This window comes from Lepidochelys kempii, chromosome 3 (genome assembly GCF_965140285.1).
Source record: "Lepidochelys kempii isolate rLepKem1 chromosome 3, rLepKem1.hap1, whole genome shotgun sequence".
In the NCBI taxonomy this organism is placed as follows: Eukaryota; Metazoa; Chordata; order Testudines; family Cheloniidae; genus Lepidochelys; species Lepidochelys kempii.
The window spans coordinates 148818788-148838741 of record NC_136382.1 but is presented as its reverse complement, the minus strand read 5'-3'; the positions used below and the strand labels follow the sequence as shown (position 1 = coordinate 148838741).

The 19954-nt window shown below is 52.8% G+C and overlaps 2 protein-coding genes across 5 annotated transcripts in view; one reads left to right on the top strand and one right to left on the bottom strand.

Annotated features, from left to right (window-relative positions):
- GTPBP2 (GTP binding protein 2) overlaps positions 1-11882 on the top strand; it is a 21491-nt gene extending 9609 nt beyond the window's left edge. For both annotated transcript variants that reach the window (XM_073338474.2, XM_073338473.2), the window contains exons 9-12: positions 329-387; positions 1247-1418; positions 1778-1942; positions 2408-11882. In XM_073338474.2, the coding sequence (XP_073194575.1) occupies positions 329-387; positions 1247-1418; positions 1778-1942; positions 2408-2605 (594 nt within the window). In that variant the 3' untranslated portion in view covers positions 2606-11882. The remainder of the gene's footprint in view (positions 1-328; positions 388-1246; positions 1419-1777; positions 1943-2407) is intronic.
- On the bottom strand, positions 8583-19954 carry POLH (DNA polymerase eta). Of its 3 annotated transcripts, XM_073338470.2 has the most exons (10): positions 19647-19952; positions 19425-19559; positions 18152-18378; positions 17088-17257; positions 15772-15875; positions 14298-14417; positions 13112-13235; positions 11474-11539; positions 10544-10716; positions 8583-9532 (listed from the first exon to the last, which is right to left on the bottom strand). In XM_073338470.2, the coding sequence occupies exons 1-10, from the start codon at positions 19781-19783 to the stop codon at positions 8689-8691; spliced, it is 2100 nt and encodes a 699-aa protein (XP_073194571.1). In that variant the 5' UTR covers positions 19784-19952; the 3' UTR covers positions 8583-8688. The 3 variants fall into 3 exon arrangements, with proteins under 3 accessions (XP_073194571.1, XP_073194572.1, XP_073194573.1); XM_073338471.2 differs by lacking the exons at positions 13112-13235; positions 14298-14417; positions 15772-15875 and having other exon boundaries at positions 19647-19954; XM_073338472.2 differs by lacking the exons at positions 11474-11539; positions 13112-13235; positions 14298-14417; positions 15772-15875 and having other exon boundaries at positions 19647-19953.

The following is a 19954-nucleotide window of genomic DNA, read 5'->3' as shown; positions in this document are numbered from 1 at the left end:
GGAGTAATGAGGAGGATGGGAAATTAGAAGTGGTGCTGGTCCCCTCTATATTCCATGTGCTGCTTCTGAAAGGGCCTGCCAGGTATCTGAGTGTCCAGCTTAGTGCAAGCCAAGAGATGTGCTGGGCACATCTCTGAATAATGAGCTCTTGGGTGTCTACTTCACTCTGAGACTCTTTAAAATGGGAAACAGTTGGAGCAGGGAACAGGTCTGCTATAGGCCCCTGGGCGTCTGTGGTGGGTGGATGGTGGCTCATTCCAGTTCTGAAGTGCTGCTCTCCCAGTTGCATGGTGAGTCTAAAGAGCTTACTCTTGTTGCCCTGCTGCAGGTGGATGAAATCTATACTGTGCCTGAAGTGGGGACTGTTGTGGGAGGAACTCTGTCCAGGTGAGCGCTGCTCTGTGCACAGTGACTTGGATGGGCTCAGGGGGATTAGGGTTTGGAGGGGAGAACATGGGCTGAGCACTGACAGATCTCCCAGGGGATTTAATTCATCGTGTACGGGCTGGGCAGTAAAGTGGAAGCTGCCTGTAAGTGGGGATGGGGGTGAACATGGAGGCTGAATTTACGCTTCGCCTGGGTAGGACGGGGAGCAGGATAGGGGGAATCTCAGCCCAGAGGACAGGCTGTCTCCAGAGCAGGGCTCTAGTGTGTTGGTGGGAACCCTGAGCAGCTGCTTTGCCTCTGACAGGGCTGTGGTTGGAGCCTGGGTGGCCTCCTGAGGGTTGTGTCTTTCACTGGACTTTCAGAAGTCCTTCATCAAGAAGCAGGTGGGTAGTTTGGGAGGAGAGACAGCAAATCAGCAGTCTTAGGTCTGCTCAGGGCAATGCTTGCTCCATTGGCCCCAGTAGGAGTGTGGGACAGCTTTAGCAGTTGGTCAGTATTCCAGGGCTAGTCGAGTGCACCCAGTCTCTCGGGGATCCCAGGCAGCACCAGACCTGCAGCAGGTCACCTCTGTGCTGCCTCTATTGGAACAGACAGAATGGAAGAGCAGGTGGAGACTGGCTGAGTTGCCTGTGTCTAAGTCAAACCCCTTGGAATCTCAGAGGGCTGCATTAGCTGATAGTCCTGGGAATCCTGACTTCCTTCTGCTGGGCACCTGAGTTAGTTGGTCAGACACTGGGGAGGGAGAGTCCAGACAGACTCATTTCCAGTGGGATTCAAAGAGGCTATCCAGGTTAATCTCATTGGATGTCTTTCCCTGTGTCTCTGGTTAAACTCTGTCCTGCTCTTGTGCCCCCGGCAGTGGAATCTGCAGGGAGGGGGAGAGCCTTGTGGTCGGCCCCACTGATGATGGCAAGTTCCTCCAGCTGAAGGTGTGCAGCATCCAGCGGAACCGCTCTGCGTGCCGTGTGCTTCGGGCAGGACAGGCTGCCACGCTGGCCCTTGGGCCCTTCGACCGCTCCCTGCTGCGTAAGGTGAGTTGTGCTCCCATCTCCAGGGCGCTGCAGCTGGGCTCCTCACCTTGACAGCATCCTGAGCAGGCAAGGAGGAGGCTATTGTGCTTCCTCTGAGATTCCTATTCAAGGGGAGGGAGTTTAAAAACATGAAACAAGGCACATCCCCAATAGAAACCTCACCCCACTCCTGTCCTATTGCCAGATTCTGGTTCAAATGGTGGGGTAGTTGGCCTCCAGGCTAGAGATGGATGCATGGAGCTTTAAGTAGGGTTCAGAAGATGGGTTGGGGGAAATTGTAGGGGAAAGTTCATGGGGTTCAGCAGCAGCAAGGGGGCTGTTCCTGATGGTCTGGGTTTTGAGCTTGAAGTGTTGTGCAGGGCATGGTGATGGTGAGCCCAGAGATGAACCCCACCATCTGCTCAGTATTTGAAGCCGAGATCGTGCTGCTCTTCCATGCCACGACTTTCCGAAAGGGATTCCAGGTGACTGTGCACGTGGGGAATGTGCGGCAGACGGCCATCGTAGAGAAGATCCATGGAAAGGTGAGATTCTCACCAGCGGGGGTGTTCTGGCAGTGTCCCAGAGCCCTGCATGCTCTGGCTTGTTAGGTTTCCTTAGGACTTCTCCCCTCCCCTCTGTTAGGAAGTCTCACTTCGCTCCTTCCTGCTAATGCCATGGCACTTTCCTCTCCTCCCAGGAAGCTGCCTTTGTCCTCTGGCCTGCTAGTATCACTGGGGAACTTCAACAAGGCAGGGCAGAGGAGTAACCCCCTGGTCTCCAGACCTCTTTGCTGCAAGTCAGAGTTCCTTTGCCACAGTGCCCTGACTAGTGGGAGGGCCTCAAGCTGTGGCGCCTTAAATGGTGGGTTCTGGGAGAGACTCGGGATATCTTGTTAGCATTCTTCCTCCCCTCTCTGCCTTGGACTTCCCAGTGCCCCTGGATATGGAGGCAAAGGGCTGGGTGGGCATGCTCCTGTTTGTGATGGACAGCCCTCTCCTCTCCCTCAGGACAAGCTGAGGACAGGGGAGAAGGCTGTTGTTCGTTTCCGGTTCATCAAACATCCTGAGTACTTAAAGATTGGCGCCAAGCTGCTGTTCCGTGAAGGAGTCACCAAAGGTATCGGGCATGTCACCGACCTCCAAGCTATCACCACTGAAGAGAATGGCGTGGAGGAGACCCTGGGGAATGGGCGTTTGACCTTCTGACTCCCACTAGATCTGTGAGATCTCCAGACACCAGCAATGGAGGAGAGAGTTGTGGGGAGTTGTGAAGGGCAGGACGTGATTGGAACTTCTGCTGTCCGGTTCTAGCATGGGCTTCTCCTCTCCACACTGTGAGGGTGGAGCCCAGGAGAGCTCCCTGTGTTCAGTACCCCCCACGGGGAAAGTTAAGCGTGTTGTCTCCATCGTCTGCTGCTTTCATTATCCTGCCCTCCTCCACAATAGACCAGAGGCAGCCTTAGTCTGGGCAGGCGAGTCCTGGCTTTGTTTACAGTACTTTGGTGGGAAGTTGTTGGCTGGTACAAAGCAAAGCTCCTGAGGTGCTGAGCAGCGGTGAAGGGATGCTGCCACCGCTGTTACAGGGTCAGTTCCATTGCAGCTCTCTGAGCATTGGGCCTGACCTGTACTGTGTGCGCCCCTGTCTTCCAGTCTCAGGCTTTTCCCTCCAGGGCAGAGACCTTTGGGACAGCATAGGAAGCCCAGCCACCCAGAGTGCAGAGACTTGGTTAAACTCAGGTTCACAAACAATAGGAACCTGAGAAAAGTTCAGGACCCTTGTAGCCCTTTTAATCTTGGTTGATTTTAATCCCACGTGGGCCCCCCTTCTGTGTTCAGTGGCTCCTGCTTGGCTGTCCCAGCTGTACCCCAAACCAGTGCAAACAGGGATCTCTTCCATGGACTAGCCCTTGCAAGATTGTGATTTAAGCCCCATGCCCATCCTAGTGCTCATGTCTTGTGGTGGCTGGGGCTGCCCCCACACATCCCAGTGCAATCAGCCTCCTCGAGAACCTGCATGAAGCCAGGGTCTCTGCCTCTAGCCTTCTGCTCGCTGCAGCAGCTGAGCATCCTGCTGGCCCAAGCAGGAGGCCATTTTTGGGGAACAGAGCTGGGCCCACAGCTGGGCTTGTATCTGCTTGTCTGCTTCAACTAAGCGCCCCTGTGGGAAGTCTCCTTCACTGAGTTAGTGGCAGTGCTTTGTGATGGATTTCCCTGCTGCAGCCCAGCTTGCTCCTCGGGGACCTGCCTTAACTCTCGAGGAGAGGCAGAGGGGGCTGCCGTACTGGCCCAGGAGGACGTTTACTGTTGGATGCCATCTGACAAAGCTATTGTAAGGATTTTTTGTTTGTTTGTTTTTTGCTCTCATTCTACTTAAGGGAAACTTCCTTTCTTGTCTCTGCCACTGAGGTTTCAGTGCCTAGGAGAGCTGGTGGGAGCCAGCACAGCCAGAGGCTCGGTAGGTGTGTGAAGACATGGAACACTTGCTGCCATGTTTCCCCAGCTGTGCCTTCAGGTACCAAGTGCTGAGCATTGCCCTGTGCAGCTGCTGATGAGGGTCAGCCCGGTGCAGCTGGGAACAGGGGGGCTGGGGAGGGTTATGTAGTGGGGGCTGCATAGCTGTCAGAAGGCTTTTGATTTCACTGGTGACTGTTGAATAGAGCTGGACGTGCACGGCTGCCTGAGCCAAGGTGTGGTGTCTGGACAGGGAGGGGGCTCTGCTCCAAATGTTGCCAATAATCCCCAGGCTGTGCTGCCTCCTACTCAGGGTCTCATACCGGGGCTACTGGCATGGGCAGTGCACACAAGACTGAGCTTCTCACAGCAGCTCTCCCTGCCACAGGCCCTGCCCTTGCTGTCTGGAGGAGCCTTGCGGGGCGGGGGCAGGGGATTCCTGCCTGCAAGCTGTTCAAGTGCACCAAGCTGATCAGTGGGGAGAGGAGGAGAGTTGTTCCTCCCCTGTGAAGGGTTATGAGGAAGCTCCTGTGCTTTCTCCCACTGTGTTCTGTGCTGGAATCCTGGCTTAGACTGGGACCTGTAGGGCAAGCCTGTCATGCAATTGCTGTTAATAGCAGCATTGTCAAGGAAGGTACTGAAGAGTTGCCTCCTTAAATTCTTGGGGGATAGGATCCCTCCTCCACCTGACGGGGACTTGAACCCTGGACCCTCAGATTAAAAGTCTGATGCGCTACCAACTGAGCTAGCCATGAGGAGGCACTGCCTCTTCCCTGGGGGAGGTAATGTATTCACTCTGCTGGTAGTACCTTGCACACTTCGTGCTGGGGGAGGCTCGGTCTGTCTTTTCTCCCTTTCAGTCCCCTTGCACATGACTGCTTTGCTGGCTCAGCTAGTCTGAAAGGGGAACCCTTCCCATTCCAGCCCTGGCACTTAGCGCTGAGTTCCATTACAGTGTGTGCCCCTCATATGCTCCTGCAGGGAGAACAGAGTCCCAGTGAGCACTCCCCTCTCTTGTTATTGTGTAAATACAAATAATGGTGCCCTGGAAGGGTGAGTGTCTCCTGCTGTTTGCAGTGACCTTGGGGTAACCTTCAGCACTGCCACATACTCAAGCTGCTGCTCCCTTCCCTGGAAGAGCTGACAGGGGCTGAGCACCTTCCCTCTCTCCCCCCACCCTCCCTTTCTGTGGCGTGACTGTTCTCAGTGCCATGCTTGCCATGCTCCCTGTTCTTGTCTTGGATTCTCTAATGCAGAGGGATGGCTTCCATTTCCTTGGCATCTATATATAATGTACAGAATAAAGATGTTTTATTGAGACAGAACCTTGGCTGAATTGTGAAGGGGGATGGTTGAGCAGAGCCCTCTAGCCTCTCCCCTACCAGCCCTCCCCAGCCACTGCCTTTTCAGTTGTTTACCAGAGGGTAGTAATCTGTGCTGGGGCCTGTAAGGACTGCGTATATCACGGGTTACAAGCATCCACTGGCTGCTTAGCTGAGCCTGCCCGACTGTGAGGCTAAGGTAGCTGACAGCCACATTGCCCTGAGCACAGTTCTTATTGCAGTGGGTGGAGCTAGCTGTGTCTTATGTGTGGCAGAAGCCACAAATTCCTGCTACCCTGGAGTCTGTTTAAAGGGAGACACGATGTGACCTTCACTGGTGCTTGACACAGCTCATGTTAATTTAAAAGCAGTATGTAACTGCGGGGGGAGGGGAATTGAGTGCAGCCTGTCATCTTTAATTTGGATGGATAATATCAATGTTTGTTTAAGCATTTTTTATTTTTATTTATCTAAATTTTGCAATGGGGGCTCAGACTAATTATTTTATGACAGTAGATGTTGAGATTCAAAAAGCTAAAGCTTTATAAACAAACTGTCAACTTGTCAAAATACACAGAGTAACTAGCCATAGTTTGAATTAAGTTCTCAAGCAGCATTTTCCTTTCTTTGCCTGTCTACACTTTGATTATCAATGGAATATTTTCTCAGCAGTCGGGATGCATACAGTGAAATGGATGGTTGACATTTACTGCTTCAAAAATCTAGTCCTTCCACACCCATACAGAGGAGACTAACAAAACTGGAAATGCTCCAGTGTTTCTCCTTGAAGGGATTGAAGTGCAGGAGCAATTCTTGCAGCGTGCATCACTGAAGGTGACCTGCTGGACCTGTCTCCTCCCTTCCTTATCCTGACCAACACCTCAGTGGATCCCAGCTGGATGCATCTTCTCTTACTCAGCCTGTTTTCTATTTTATGGCCTAGGCCACCACCTGAGTCAGTTTCATTTCTTGATTGCCCTGCAGGAACTAGCTGTTGTGACAGCAGAGTGATGCAATCCTACCAAACAGGTTGTAATGTCTATTCAGGGGAGGGTGAAAACCCATCATTTCTTTCTAAAGTGGAGGCCTAACATGAGTGGGAGGGTCATTTTAATTCTGTCCCTCCCAAATGACTAAGGGCAGCACTGGGAAGCAGAATTCCTTTCCTATGCTGCTGCATCCCTACCTCCACCCCCCTCAAAAAAGCTACAGGAGTGAGATGGACTGGAAGGTATTAGAACTGCACTAACACCAAGAAGCATCCCAGAACAGGATAAAGCAGGCTCTGGCTGAGGCAGAGCTAGCAACTGATGCAAGAACTTGCTGTTGCAGTTGAGCTAATGGGGGAAGGGAAGGGAAATAATCATGCAAATACAGCTGTAGCCTGCTCCCTGCTATCTACACTCAGCAGTAGGATCCTGAGGCTGTCCAGCTGCTGCTCACTTAAGGAGAATCCCACAGCTGATGAAACTGCCTGCAAGGCTAGAGTTTACGAACCACACCCAGAGCTGCTTTTCCCACACAGTACTAAGTTCAACTGCATGGCAGTGACTAAGCCTCAAGAAATCATCTACTGGAGGGTTATTTCCCTGTTCACTGAGCTCTGTGCTAGCAGTGCAGGGTGATAGCTCTTCTCAGTCACTGAATGCACTACAATCCAGCTCTCAGTTCAGGCTTGTTCCCTACACATTCTAGTGCTGTCTGCTCTGCTGCAAGGGTGGTGAGTGCCAAGCCAGCCCTTTCCATCCCCCCAAGGTGAGCTATCACTCCCCAGCCTGCCAGCAAAAGTCCCAAAGATCTTTGTAGCCTCCTTGGTGCAGCAGGGGAGAACTGGGCCAGTAACAAGGGGCCGTAGAGCACATTGTTTTCATGCTTGGGGTAAAGGACATGCTTTTAGAAGTAACATAAACTGAGTGACTCTTAGCCCATTCTCCTCTTCCCCTGCAAGCAGTGGGTTTGATTTTGGAAGAACATGATTTTCAAGTCTCTTTGCCCTCCCCCCAAAGGGCTCTAGTTCTGGACTTCAGCTACACCCCCATCATTACTGGGGTCATGGGACACTGGCATAGGGCCTCACAGATCCACTGAGCTCTGGGGCCTTGCTGCTCAGGCCATCTCACAGGAAGCACACGTCTCTTCTGAGTGAGGGGTGCCTTGTGTGTATCAGAGCCCAGCTCTGTGCTGATGCTACTGTAATGGCTTGTAGGCTGCAGGTGCTATTTGACCCTCCTCAGCTGTAGTGCTCTGCCATAATCTACAATGCAATGCACTGTACCATGCCTTGGCTTCCCTGCCTTGAGAGGAAGAAAGGCCTGCACAGTATGCTGACATGCCATGGCTTTGAAAAAACCTCCCTAAAAGGGGACTAGAGCTAACATACTTGTCCCAGAGGAGTGGATCACATCCCTCCATACATGAGGCTATGCTGACAGAACAAAGCTGTAGATGAGAGGTGGGAAAATTGCAGCCCACAGGCCACATCCAGCCTGGCCCTTGAGCCCCTGGCCATGCCCCTGCAGTCTCAGCTCACTGTGCCACCAGCGCTCTGGGCAGTGGGGCTGTGAGCTCCTGCCAGGCAGCACAGCTGCAAGAGCAACCAGCCTGCCCCAATGCTCTAGATTGCATGGTGGCATAGCTGGCTCCACCTAGGCAGCACATCTGTCAGTCCTGGTGCACTGAGCAGCATGGTAAGGGGGCAGTGAGCAGGGGCATTAGATAAGGGGCAAGGGGTCCCAAGGGCAGTCAGGGGACAGGGATTGGTTGGATAAGTGTGGGTGTGTGGATAAGAGTTGGGGGGTAGCCTTCCCTACCTAGCCCTCCATACAGTTTCAGAACCCCAGTGTGGCCCTCAGGCCAAAAAGCTTGCCCACTCCTGCTGTAGAGCATCACTGTGCCCCTGGAGACTCCTTAGCACTGATAGCAGCTTCTCAGACAGGACTGATTAGAGAAACTCCCCCTATGCTGTAGGATGTTGGTGAAGGAGTGTGGAACGTAGGGCTCAGCTACCACATTGCCCCACTCCCTGCCCCAGTAGCAAGGAGTGGAGGTACTATACTAAATAACTAGAATAGTCAGACAAGAAGGAAGATCCTGTGGTTAAGGCACTGCAGGGATTACAGCTCTCCCTGAGGCAATCACTATCCCTCTGGGCTGTAGCTCCCTAGCTGTAAAATGGGGATAATGACACTTCCCAACTCCCAGGAGCATTTCAAGTGTAAACATCCATTACTGTTTGCAGAGCAAAAAATGCCTAGTGATGGGACCATGGGAACACCTGATCACTATGCATGCTGTGCCATCCTGACACTGTTTCTGTCAGCATCAGCACCTAGAGGCAGAAGAACTGTTACCAGAATCTGCCAAGTGAAAAGGTGGGTGCATTTCCCTGCTGTGTTTCCCCAAGAGCCTCATTAGATTCCAGACATTTATTATGCAATCTTTGGATAAAAGTTCTTTACAGAAAGGATAAAAACTTCACAAATCACTCAACTTCAGGCTAAAATGGTCCTGGAGCTCCTAGGGGGGCAGCCGTTTAAAGAAGAACTCCAGAGTCCTGGTCACTCCTTGCCTGGGTCGCTTTGCACTGGAGCCACCAGGGCTCTTGGCTTTGCTTTTGCTCTTGGCAGGAGAACTGGAAGCAGCAGCAGGGGCCCTGAGGGGGCTGGGTTCGGAGAAGGAGCTCTGCAGCTCCACAGCAAAGTGATAGTCCATGTGCTCCAGGAGCTCCCACACTGGCACCTGCTGGCCACACTTTTCACAGTGCAGCTGGTCTGGTGAGCTGGCAGGGCCTTGTGAAAACCCAGCAGAGGATGGCAAACTCTGCTCCTTCCACTCAGGGAGCTGGGAAGCAGCTGTTCCAGCTGATTCTGTTTTCAGAGTGCTCCTAGAGGCTGGGTCAGCAGAGGGCATTTCTGCAGGATAAGGGAGCAACTCCTCAGGGGGAAGCCGTCTGTATGGGGAGGGGGAGCTGCCATCCTTGGGACTGTGCCTCGCAAGGGCTTCTGGAGTCTGACTCTTGCCGAGGATGAGACCGTCTCTCTCACTCTGGCCACAGGGATCAGGCACTGACAACTCTGCCTCTGCACTGGGGACACTAGGCAGGCAGGGCTCTGTGGCCACACGGGCTCGCTGCCTTTCTGCTGCCTTCCGGAAAAAGGACTCAATAGCATTGATGGGCTTCTTGATGGGCTCTTTTCTTGGGCTCCCAGTGCACTTGACATTTGGGCTGGTTGCATTGGTGCCAGCTGGCAGGGTACACTGGGCATCACTGGTCAGGAAGGCAGCAATGCCTCCAGGAGAGAGCGTGGGAGCCTCAGAAAATTTGCTTGCGTAGATATGCAGAAATGTAAGCGGAGGGGACCTATGGAGAAAAGCAGATTAGCAGCAGCTCAAACCCAGCCAAAGAAGTGTGAAGCCTTTCAAGGCAGGATTTAAGTCAGTGTGTCAGGTTTCACTGGGCATGGTGACAGTGCAGCAGCTGAGACAACAGGACATTGGTGGGCTGGTAGGGGAGGATGTTTTAGTCATGCCTGTTGGCCAAACACTCGTACCCCCTCCTCCTCCTCGTGACTTTGCAGTAAGAGGCCTGGGCGCTGCAGATTGCCTGTGTCCCTGCCAGGAGCAAAGCAGCGCTTCCTTGAGGAATGTGACTTGAGCAGAGGGACTTGCCAGGCCCCCTGGATTCTGGCAAGGAGCCTGAACCCTCAGTCCCATCTGCCAGGGGTGGGAGCTCCTGCAACTCTCAGGCTCCCAGTCAGGGACAAGCTGTCCTGAAGGAGTCACTGTGGTGTGCTGGGCACACCTCATCCTCCTGTCCAAGCTAGGACATGAAAGTGGAAAGGAAACAGGTTGTACTTAAAGTGCTTTTATTCCCCCCCCCATGCCCTCTCTGCCCAACAAGCATCTTGTCCCCCTGACCACCAGAGCACAGTCATTCTCTTCTGGCTATCCCAGGGATGATGGCACCCTGAGTACAAGCCAGCCAGGTACTCACGGTGCAGCAGTACAGCTCAGTTCATTCCAACTCCAGAGGAGCACAGCCTTGCCCCCCTTTCTATTGGCACCACCCAGATGCTGAAGGTGGAAGTTAGCGCTGCATGGTGGGGGTTTGGGGGAGGACGATGCTCAACAGCTGCCCTTCTGGATGGGTAGTGCTCACCTGCAGCTGAGCCTAGGACAACATGTGCCTTGTGTCTTCCAGCTCTGAGGGCCCCAGCTCTCTCTGCCAGAGCCAGCTCCTTCCAAATTCAGTCCCTGCTCCTGTCTGTATTCAGCACAGCCCCTTTGTCCTGCATGTGTCATCTCCCAGGGCACAGCCCAGCCCCCCTCCTCCAACACACCAACCCTGAGGCCAGGAAGGGGAACTGCTCACCATGCAGCCTGCTGGGCTCCAGCCACATTGCAGTTTCGGATGATCATGAAGGCATCACTGCTGATCTTGTGGGCGTCATAGCGGGGCAGGGCACAGCAGCGTGACAGGCCACTCGCTCGCTGATCACCTAGCATGCGGATGCTCACAGTCAGCTGTTTGGCCACCCGGCAGTTCTGCAGAGAGAGGACACAGCTGCAGTACAGGGCAAAGCAGTGAATGCCAGGAATGTGCTCAGAGAGGCGCTCAGCCTGGAGCACTGCACTGCCAGCCAGTAACTTTACAATCCAATGCCACCACCTGTCCTGGCAGGATCAGCTGCTGTCTGTCATCATCACAGTCTGAGGTGGATACCGAGTGTGTGAGGGGCTCATACACCTTGTGCATGTATCGGGGGAGGGGGTGTCATCCCTGCTTCCAGCCCTACACAGGTACGTTCCCCTTTATCCACATCACAATACAGCACGGCTGCCAGGTTAATCTCAGCCCTGGCCAGCAACATAGGATCCATGGGTTATAAAGCAGCTCGTTCACTTTTAGTGGTGTAGGGCAGGGCTCCCAGAAGTGAGCCAGCAGGAAGCGCATGCTAGGACTGAGGTGCACAGAGAGGAAGCTGCCTGCCCCAGCACACTCATCCCCTCGTGTACCTAATGCTCGCATTCATTAAGGGAGGGGAGAGGAGGACAGTGGTTAGCTCAGGGTATTTTTGGGTCAGGCCCTCCTACAGCACCTTTCCCTCTCTGGGTCCTTCCTCACTTCTTAACTCAGTCAGCCAGCAGCTGTGCGTTTGAATGCAGGGCAACTTCCTCTGCCACTCACCACAGTCACCACATCCCCCAGGCTGGTGTCAGACAGCTCAGGTAGCGAAGACCCTGCTGCCTCTGGCCCAGCCCCACAGCAAGAGAGGCAGAAAACCCTCAAGCCCCGCCTTACTTGGTCTCTGTCCTTGCTCAGTCTCTCCTCCAGCTCCAAGGCCATCTGCAGGAGCCAGTGCTGCACCTGCAAGCAGGACACAGCAGCATTTGATACAGCCCCAGGACATCCCCACACACATCCAAGCAGCTGCTGTTACAGGACCTGGAAGTCAGCCCTGAACATCACCACACTCGGCAAGCTGCTGACAGCCAGAGCCCCAGGCAGTGAGGAACATTCAAGGGGCACTTGGCTCAAACTAGGACCACAAGGTCAGTTTCTTACAAACCCCAAGATCACCACAAATGCTTCCAGCAAATCAATAAACCCAGGGGAGACGGGGTTTAGATTTAATCTGAGATGCATCCACCATGCCCCAGAATCTAGAGCAGTGGTCTCCAAAGTTTTTGGATCGTGCACCTCCACTATGCCACCGAAGAAAGAAGAGCGGAAGACCTGCTGTGGACATGCCGCCGGAGGGGAAGAGCTGCTGCCGAAGAAAAAAAACGGCGGAGTGCCATCCGGCGGCACTCCTCCTGCCACACACCGCCTGGGATCCTCTGGCGCACCCCACTTTGGAGACCACTGATCTAGAGCATCCCAGATATTGCAGCACATGTCAGTGCTGGGAATCTGAAAGGGACAGAACGTCTAGTGACATTGTCCCAGGCCAAGGGAAACGCAGCAAGTGCAGAAATCCTGTAGATTTTTAGAACCGTCTTCACTCCCACCTTCTCAGCTGTTAGTAACACAAGGAAGGACAGAGTTTCTAACATGACAATGTCCATTTAAATCTGGATCTGAAAGCAGGCTGGGAGATTCAGAGCTCAGCTTTGTGCTGCTCTATCATATGGATGCTTAGAGAACCCTCTCGCACCCTGCCCAAAGACAAGGTGCCCTCCAGTATGGGCCCAGCTGATGTGGGTGGCATTTGTGTTAGCAGCAGGTTTACCACCACTTGCACTGCTGCAGTCACACAAGGACTTTCATTCCATCCAGGCATTTAAAGGCTCCTTTCCAGCAGGAATCTGGATTCCCCTTGGAGAAGAGACTTAGTAACAGAAGGCCAGCAATCCTGACAGACGCAACTAGATGACAGGGAATTTCAGCAGCACAATCCGTTAGCGGTCTTCATCCAAGCTCCCACTAGCTGCAGTTAACCAAGACAGACGGAAAAGCAGCAGGAGCACATCTTGTAGCGAAGGCAAAGGCAGAATATAGTGTACAGGACATTCTCATCCTGGCACATCCACGTGCTCCCTCAGGCACAGCAGGACCAAGGGGATAGAAATCCATCAGTGCCAAGAAGGGATTGTGCGCACAGCTGTGGAGAGGACAGGATAAAGGAACACTCCCTCCCCTCACTCCACACTGACCAGTGTGCTGTAGAGTATGAAGGGCTGAGAGACTCCTGTTCCCTGCTGATAGAGGGAGATGTAAGGTGTTTCCCCAAAGGAATTACACAGCTGCTGGTGCACAGACTCTACGAAGCCTAAGAGCCCGATTTCAGGGCGCTGCATTCAGCATGGTGAAATGCAGCAGCTCTTGCAACACAGTCTGAGCCCAGAGGGAGGGGGCTGCAGCCTGTGGAATGGATCAATGACTATCCCTATCTCAGGTCCAAACCAGTTCTGCTCAGGAGATCTCACGCTCTCTTACCTGCTTCTGAGTGGTCAAGGCTGCTTTCCCAGGGAAATTCTTGCTGCATCCAATGGACTTAGGCAATTGCCTAGGTTTCACAGGTTCCTGTTCAATTCCTCTGCACAGATCATAGAGCCAGGACCTGAAAGTCCCACATGAGGTTTGAGATTAAGGCTGATAATGGTCCATCTCTCCTCCTGAGCTCACTGAGGATTCAGATCAGGAAGACCTCATGGCTCCTGCACACCTGCATGTGAAACTAGGCCCCAGGGACTCCTGGGGCAGTGCACACAGGCAGGGTTCAGGGATAACTTTCTGTTCTAAACCCAGCCAGCCACTTGAATTATCCTTGCCTAGACCTGCCTAGGCAGGCAGTTAGATAAACCACACAATGGGCCCCATGGGACTCACCCCTTAGCACAGAGTCCTTTACTCCTGCAGAGTACTGCACAGGTATTATCCAACAGCTATGACCCCAACTGCATCTCACACTGGCCGCATCTGGGGCTACAGAGCTAGGTGACTTCAGCTAGCTGAAGCAACGGGCTGCTTCTCTGCTTGGCCATTTTAAACTATATTCAGGTGATGGTTCCAGCTCCCCAGGCAGCTGCAATGGCAGCCAGCAGCAGATTTCATTCAGCTACTAATGGGGAAATACCTTACAGCAGTTATTGCTCAAGTGCCCCAACTCCCTCCCTACAACAGCAGCATTCCCTAGACTAGAGGTTCCCAGCCACTGCTCTGTGCATTGGACATTTCAGGCTTCAGACTGGTATCCTAAGCTCCCAATGCCCAAGCTTGGGACTGGTATTCCTAAGCTCCCAACACGTAAATGATGAGCCTCCATGCTGGGCCTGAGCACTGCTGCCTCCCATTCCATCTTCTCTAACCTGCTCCGGAGCTTGAGTTGTGTCCCTGGAGCAGCACATACTCCACAGCAGCATACAGGGGACAGCTGAATGAAAAACAAGCGCTTAGCCTTGGGAGGATGGACAGGTGCTTGGAAAGATCAAAAGCCAGTTCACATGCCTAGCAGACCATTACAGGACACTGTCTCAATGCCATCCTGAAAAGGCCCAGACAGAAACTCTCCTGCGCAACAACCTCAGCAGAATGGCCTACAGATCTACTCATGAAGAGGAGGGAGAACACAAGCCTACTATCCTATGGAGACCTGCAGCCTAGAAGCCAGCATGTCACCTACCCAGTCTTGTCTCCGAAGTGAGTTTGGAGCTGTGACTCGCTGAATAGGGTCAGCTGCCCCATGTACTCCACTCCCAGTACGTCTGCGATGGAGGCACCCAGCTTCCCTCCCAGGTGCCGGCTGCAGGAGAAGGAGGAAACATAGAAGAGAACTGTCACATGGAGACTGAAGCATGTTCAGCACACCCCAGCTCCCATTCACTGGCAGGAAGCAGGATAGGTGAGGGAGCAGCGCTGACTGGCCAGACTCCTTTACTGAGGAGCAACACATGATGATTCCAGTGAGGATGGGACAGCTCATCAATTCCTAGCCTGAGACGTGGTCGCATAGGAACAGGGAGAGAAAAGGCAGAAATGCACAAAGGCAGCACCCCAGCACGCACCCTTGCTTAAAATCTATTTGTTCACTCACTCTTCCCTGCCCTCTCCCCAGATCTAGCCATTCCTATGTGGGCAGGAAAGACCCCAGGAGTAGCTGCCTGAAGGCAGATGCTAACTTTGCAGCTCTGGAGCACGGCTTCCCACTGGAAAAGTTGGTGGTTACTTTTTCAGCTCCAACATTGTTCCCGAGACATTGTTCATAGTAGATTGTGCAGATGTTCAGAATATGACCGTGCATGTTCTCCAGGCTCCTGGTGCTCAGCTCCCCAACACTAAAGTCTGAATACACCAAGCATGAGGAGTCTGCATGTTTCCACTTGGTGAGCCTTGCATGTTGTCCAACTGCACTTCTTGAGCTTAGCTACACCTTAGGAACAGGTTCAAATGATGCCAATTGAACTCTGGTAGGCCTTTTGGGCTTGCCTCCTTCATTGGGGAAGGAGCGAATGACAGCATCTCCCAAACCAGTCACTCACGGAGTCAGAATGAGCAGTCATGCTCAGTAAATTGTGCAGATCTTCCCAATAGGATCCCCTTTCTCTTTTCTTGCATGCTTTAACAAGCAGTGAAGTAGTTAATATTTTAAGGGCTTGTCTACGAACAATTAGTTCTTAGCAAGCTACGGTGTGAACTGACCCTGCAATTAGCTTGCCATGCAAAAACCATCTGGTAATGCGCTTTGATCTAGTCCCGTTTTAAAGTGCACTAAGGAACTGTTTAGTGAGCGTAAACAGGGTCCAGACAGCGTGCAGTGAGGTAGATTCATACCCCAGCCTGCTGCAAACTAAATGTTCATGTAGACAAGCCCAAAATGTCTACATCATCATCACTGGGCATCTGAATTAGCCCTCACTGAGCTGAATAGGGCAGTTCACACCTCTCCACGATATTCAACTGAGTTTTGCACGCAGAGTGAGCATGAACTAAAATGTGCATCTTGGCAACCAGACCAGCTAGAGATTATTTTTTAAATGAAAGCTTAAATTCTGGTGAACAAAGCAGCAGCATGAAAGAGGGGCTGATACACTCTACTGCCAGGTGCCAGCTCAGTCCAAGTCCCGGGTTCAGCGAAAGCACGATTCCCCAATACTTACATGCTGCTGATGGGCATGTGGCTGAAGAGCTGTGAGACAGATCCCTGGGATACCAGCGTCTGGCGGTTGGGCTTGTTCAGCCCACAGGCCAGTTTTGCCAGTGCCTGAAATATGGAAGAGTGTGGAAACCCCATTACTGCAAACCCTACATGCTTCTAAAAGACTGCCTACTAGGTTCTGCAGTAGAGCCCCCAGCTAATAGCTGAAGGGCTCTCTCTAGGCTTTAGGATTCCACAGCATCTTCCATGGGCACAGCTCTGTTGAGGACAAGATTCAGGTTCTATCACTCTTCACTCCCCGTTATTAACTACCACAGGATCTGAACTGTGCTGGCTAAACTGTCTTTAAACACAATGTCAACTGCAACAGTCTAGCTCTGAGAAGAGAGTCAGAACCCTGCTTTAGACAGTTTAGAGGACTCAGTGTGTTCAGCATGGTTGTGCTGGCTCAGTTCTGGTCAGGAAACTGTGCTAAAATCCCAAGAGCAGCCCTCACACTCCTGCCCTACTACCCACCCCATGCCTGTTTTCTCTGTCTGGGCCTCTCCTCTTCCATCCTCTCTGCTCCTGTCTTGCTCTTTCTTGCTGTGTCTCCTTTAGTCTTCTCTCTGCAAGGTCAGCAGCAACAGAGTGCTACAGAAGGAAACCTACAAGATGCTAGTCAGTAAAAGGTGTCACAGTTAATGCAGCAGGAAACTCAGAGCTGCAGTATCGGAGTGAGTCAGTTCCCCTTTGCAGCTGGCTGTGTGTGTGTTCCTGTGGTTGCTGCTGGTGGCTGGTTGTACATTACCCAAAGCACATCCACCAGACAGGAAGACCAGAAAGCCAACCTGACCCACATCACATCAGCATTCGTGGGGTGGGATGTGGGGAGGAGGGGAGACACTGAACTAGGGTTCTTTCTGTTCAATTAAACAGGAGTTTACATCAGTAAAGCCCTCCTATGGGCACAGAATATGTCTCCTCATTCTCGGAAGGAAACACACACTTTAAGATCAGTCATTTCTAGCGAGGACTCTCTCCTGAGCACTTTAAAGTGCTTTTCCACAGTGAGTTGACTGCTCGGGATATGCCAGAAAAATCAGAGCCCTGGCCAGTAAGTGAATCCGGTTCTAGGTAGTTTACATCTAAACAGTACTGGGCACACATTACAGCCTATCCCCATGCTTTATTTTCAACTACATGCATTTAAATGTGGCCATGATGTTCCATTCTGCTCAGATTCCATCAGATGGTGACTCTGATGGTTTCATTTATTTTACTGCATAATCAAAGTACACCACTTGAAACAAAACCACCCGATTGTGTTACACACACCTTGTTGTGTGAAATCCCAGCTGAACACCTCAGTCCAGTAACTGCTTCCACAGCTGCCCTCATTTCCTCCACAATTACTGCTCCTACTGTCAGCTGCAGCTCTGGACAGCTGATGTCAGCAAAAGGCAGCGACTCAAGCCATTGGTGCAAGCCACACTGCCGCAGATCCTCTGAAAAAGAGCACAAAGGGGATTAAAGCCCAACACAGCAAGGAGCGTGGTGGTTTTAGCAAGCTAGAATGAACAGTGGCCACACACTTGTCATTGCACCTTTATTCCATGGTCAAGAGGTAAGCTCCCTGCACCAGTGCATTTAGAAGAGGAGAAATTCTATTTGCCAGACACGTCCTTTGGAAAAAGGAAAGCAAGTCACTTTCCTGCCAAACAATTGAAACAGACAACTACTTCCCAACTGCACCAATAGGAGCTGGAGAAGGAGATGGAGATGAGGTAAGACTTTCACACACAGCTCTCTGCTTCAAAAAAAAAAACAAAAAACCTGAAACAGACTAAATGAGTTTGCTCTAGATAAGACCCAAGTTTGTAGGTACATTTGTCCAGATCTGCAAAGTGCTCAATTATTTACATGAACAACAGTGCTCCCAAGTGGTTGTTTGGGTACATTTCAGCCCATAGATGTTTTCTTTTGAAAATGAAACTTTAGTCTGAATTTGAGCTTCAGCACCAGATCATGGATAACAGAGCCCTGGGACCAGACACTCTGCATGGCAAGTAAGGATTAAAGAGGTTGGGAAGGGCCAAACAGGGAAAAGGGACTCTAGAAATCTTTTCCCAGACTCTATTTGCAATGCTGGCCTTTCACAGTCACAAGTAAGTCGTCTTTCACCTGTTCCTTAGGACAGCCTTGTTTCCCTTGCATTAGGGCATTTCTACACTGTGAGGCCTGCATTTTACTTTCTCTTTGACACGAACTGCAGTGTAGGGCAATTTCATTTTACCCTCACTTTCTTTAGAGCTGAAGGGAAATAAACTAAGATGAAAAGCAAAAAGGAACTGCTTAACTCCAGGAAAAGAAGCAGCATGCGCCTGGTGGCTTGACATTACCTTTGCAATCCACACTCTTATTCTTTGCTGCTGTTGTAGAGACATTTGGCAGTCCCTGGATGTAAGTAGTTGGCAGCCGCTCTGCTAGGATAGGCTGCCCTTGCATCTTTTTGAGCCTCTCTTGCACAGCGCTAGTCAGGTCCATGTAGGCTTCATCAATGCTGGCACGCTCAATCACAGCAAAGCGCGACATCACTTTCATCACCTCTACACTGGCCTCTCGGTATCTGCAGCAGAAAGACATAAGGAGCTCAATCTTTGTCATGCACCTGGGACTCAGCGGCCTCTCAGCCCACGGTGTCTCTTTCCTTTTGTCTCTCCGTCCAACTTCCCTACTGGCTGAGACCTAGCCAACCACTTGGGCTACTGAGCAGCTGGTTTAATGGATGTGCTCCTCTCCCAAAGCTAAGTTTACGTTTTGCATGAATATCTTAGCCCCACTATTCAATGACACTAGTCTGACCCTCGTGTGGATGAGCTCAGAGGCTGAAAGTCTGGGCACATCTCAGTTGGGTTTTCTAAATATGAGGTTAGTGTTAGGGAAGGGTCTGCCCTGATAGATTCAGACACTGAAGGCTAATCTACAGTGAGAAGTTACACTAGCATAGTTCCATCTCTCAGGGGTGCCAAAAAACCCACAGTCCTAAGAGATGTTACTATGCCAACCTAACCCCTGGTGTAGACACAGCCAGCCGATGGAAGGAATCTCCCAGCAACCCAGCTATTGCCTCTTGGAGAGATGAATTAATGACACTGATGCAAAAGCCCCTTCCGTCGATGCAGGAAGCATCTACGCTCAGGCTACGATGACCTTTCCAGTGGGGCTACGGCTACACCACAGAGCTTACAGTGGCGCAGCTGCACCCTTGTAGCACCACTAGTGCAGACGCTCTAACCCAACGGGAGAGCGCTCCTGTCAGCTTCATTCCTCCAGCCCCCGTGAGCAGCGGTAGCCATGTCAAGTGCTGTCCACACCAGGGCTTAGGTCTGTGTCATTTATGTCGCTCCGGGGGGTGGCTTATTCACACCCCTGAGGGACATAAATTATCCCAAGCTAAGCTGTAGTGCACACATAGCCGCTCCCTGCCTGGGCCCTAGCACAGACCCGGGTCGTGGCTGGGACAGCCTTAGCGTAGGTTTCCCACTCTTCCCTCGCACCCTGAAACCCGGGCCCCCTCTGGTCAGCGTCTCCTAGCGCCCAGGAGGGACCCCGACCCTGCAGCAGGGCGCGCGGCGCTGCACACACGCCCAGCGGGCCCCGGGCTCGCCTCACCTGCTGAGGTCCGCCTTCCCGTAGGCCTCCGGGACCCGCGCCAGCACCAGCTGCGGGCAGCGCTTCTGGGCCTCGTCCGCCCGCATGCCCCGGCTGATCCCGAAGGCGCGCGCCTCGTAGCTGACGGCGATGATCCTGCGGGGAGACAGTGCAGAGAGTGGGGCGGGCCGGGCGGGGCGGGGGGCCGCGGGAGGGGTGGGGGAGGGGAGAGGCAGCACGTACCCGCCGCCCCGCCACGCGTCGTACTGTACCACGGCGCAGGGCTGGCCCCGCAGCCGCGGCTCCCGGCGCTGCTCCACCTGCGCGAAGAAGCAGTCCATGTCCGCCAGCGCCACCACGCGCTCCCGCCCGCGGGACATGGCCTCGCGAGCGCGCGCGCGCGCGCGCGCCGGGAAAAGTCAACGGCTACGGCTCAAGCGGACCGCGCCCGGCGGCAGTTTGTTTTGCTCCCCGCCCCCGCCGTGACGCCGCGCGCGGTCTGCTGGGAGCTGTAGTCCCCGCGCGCAGCAGGATGAGGGCAGGAGGCCCGC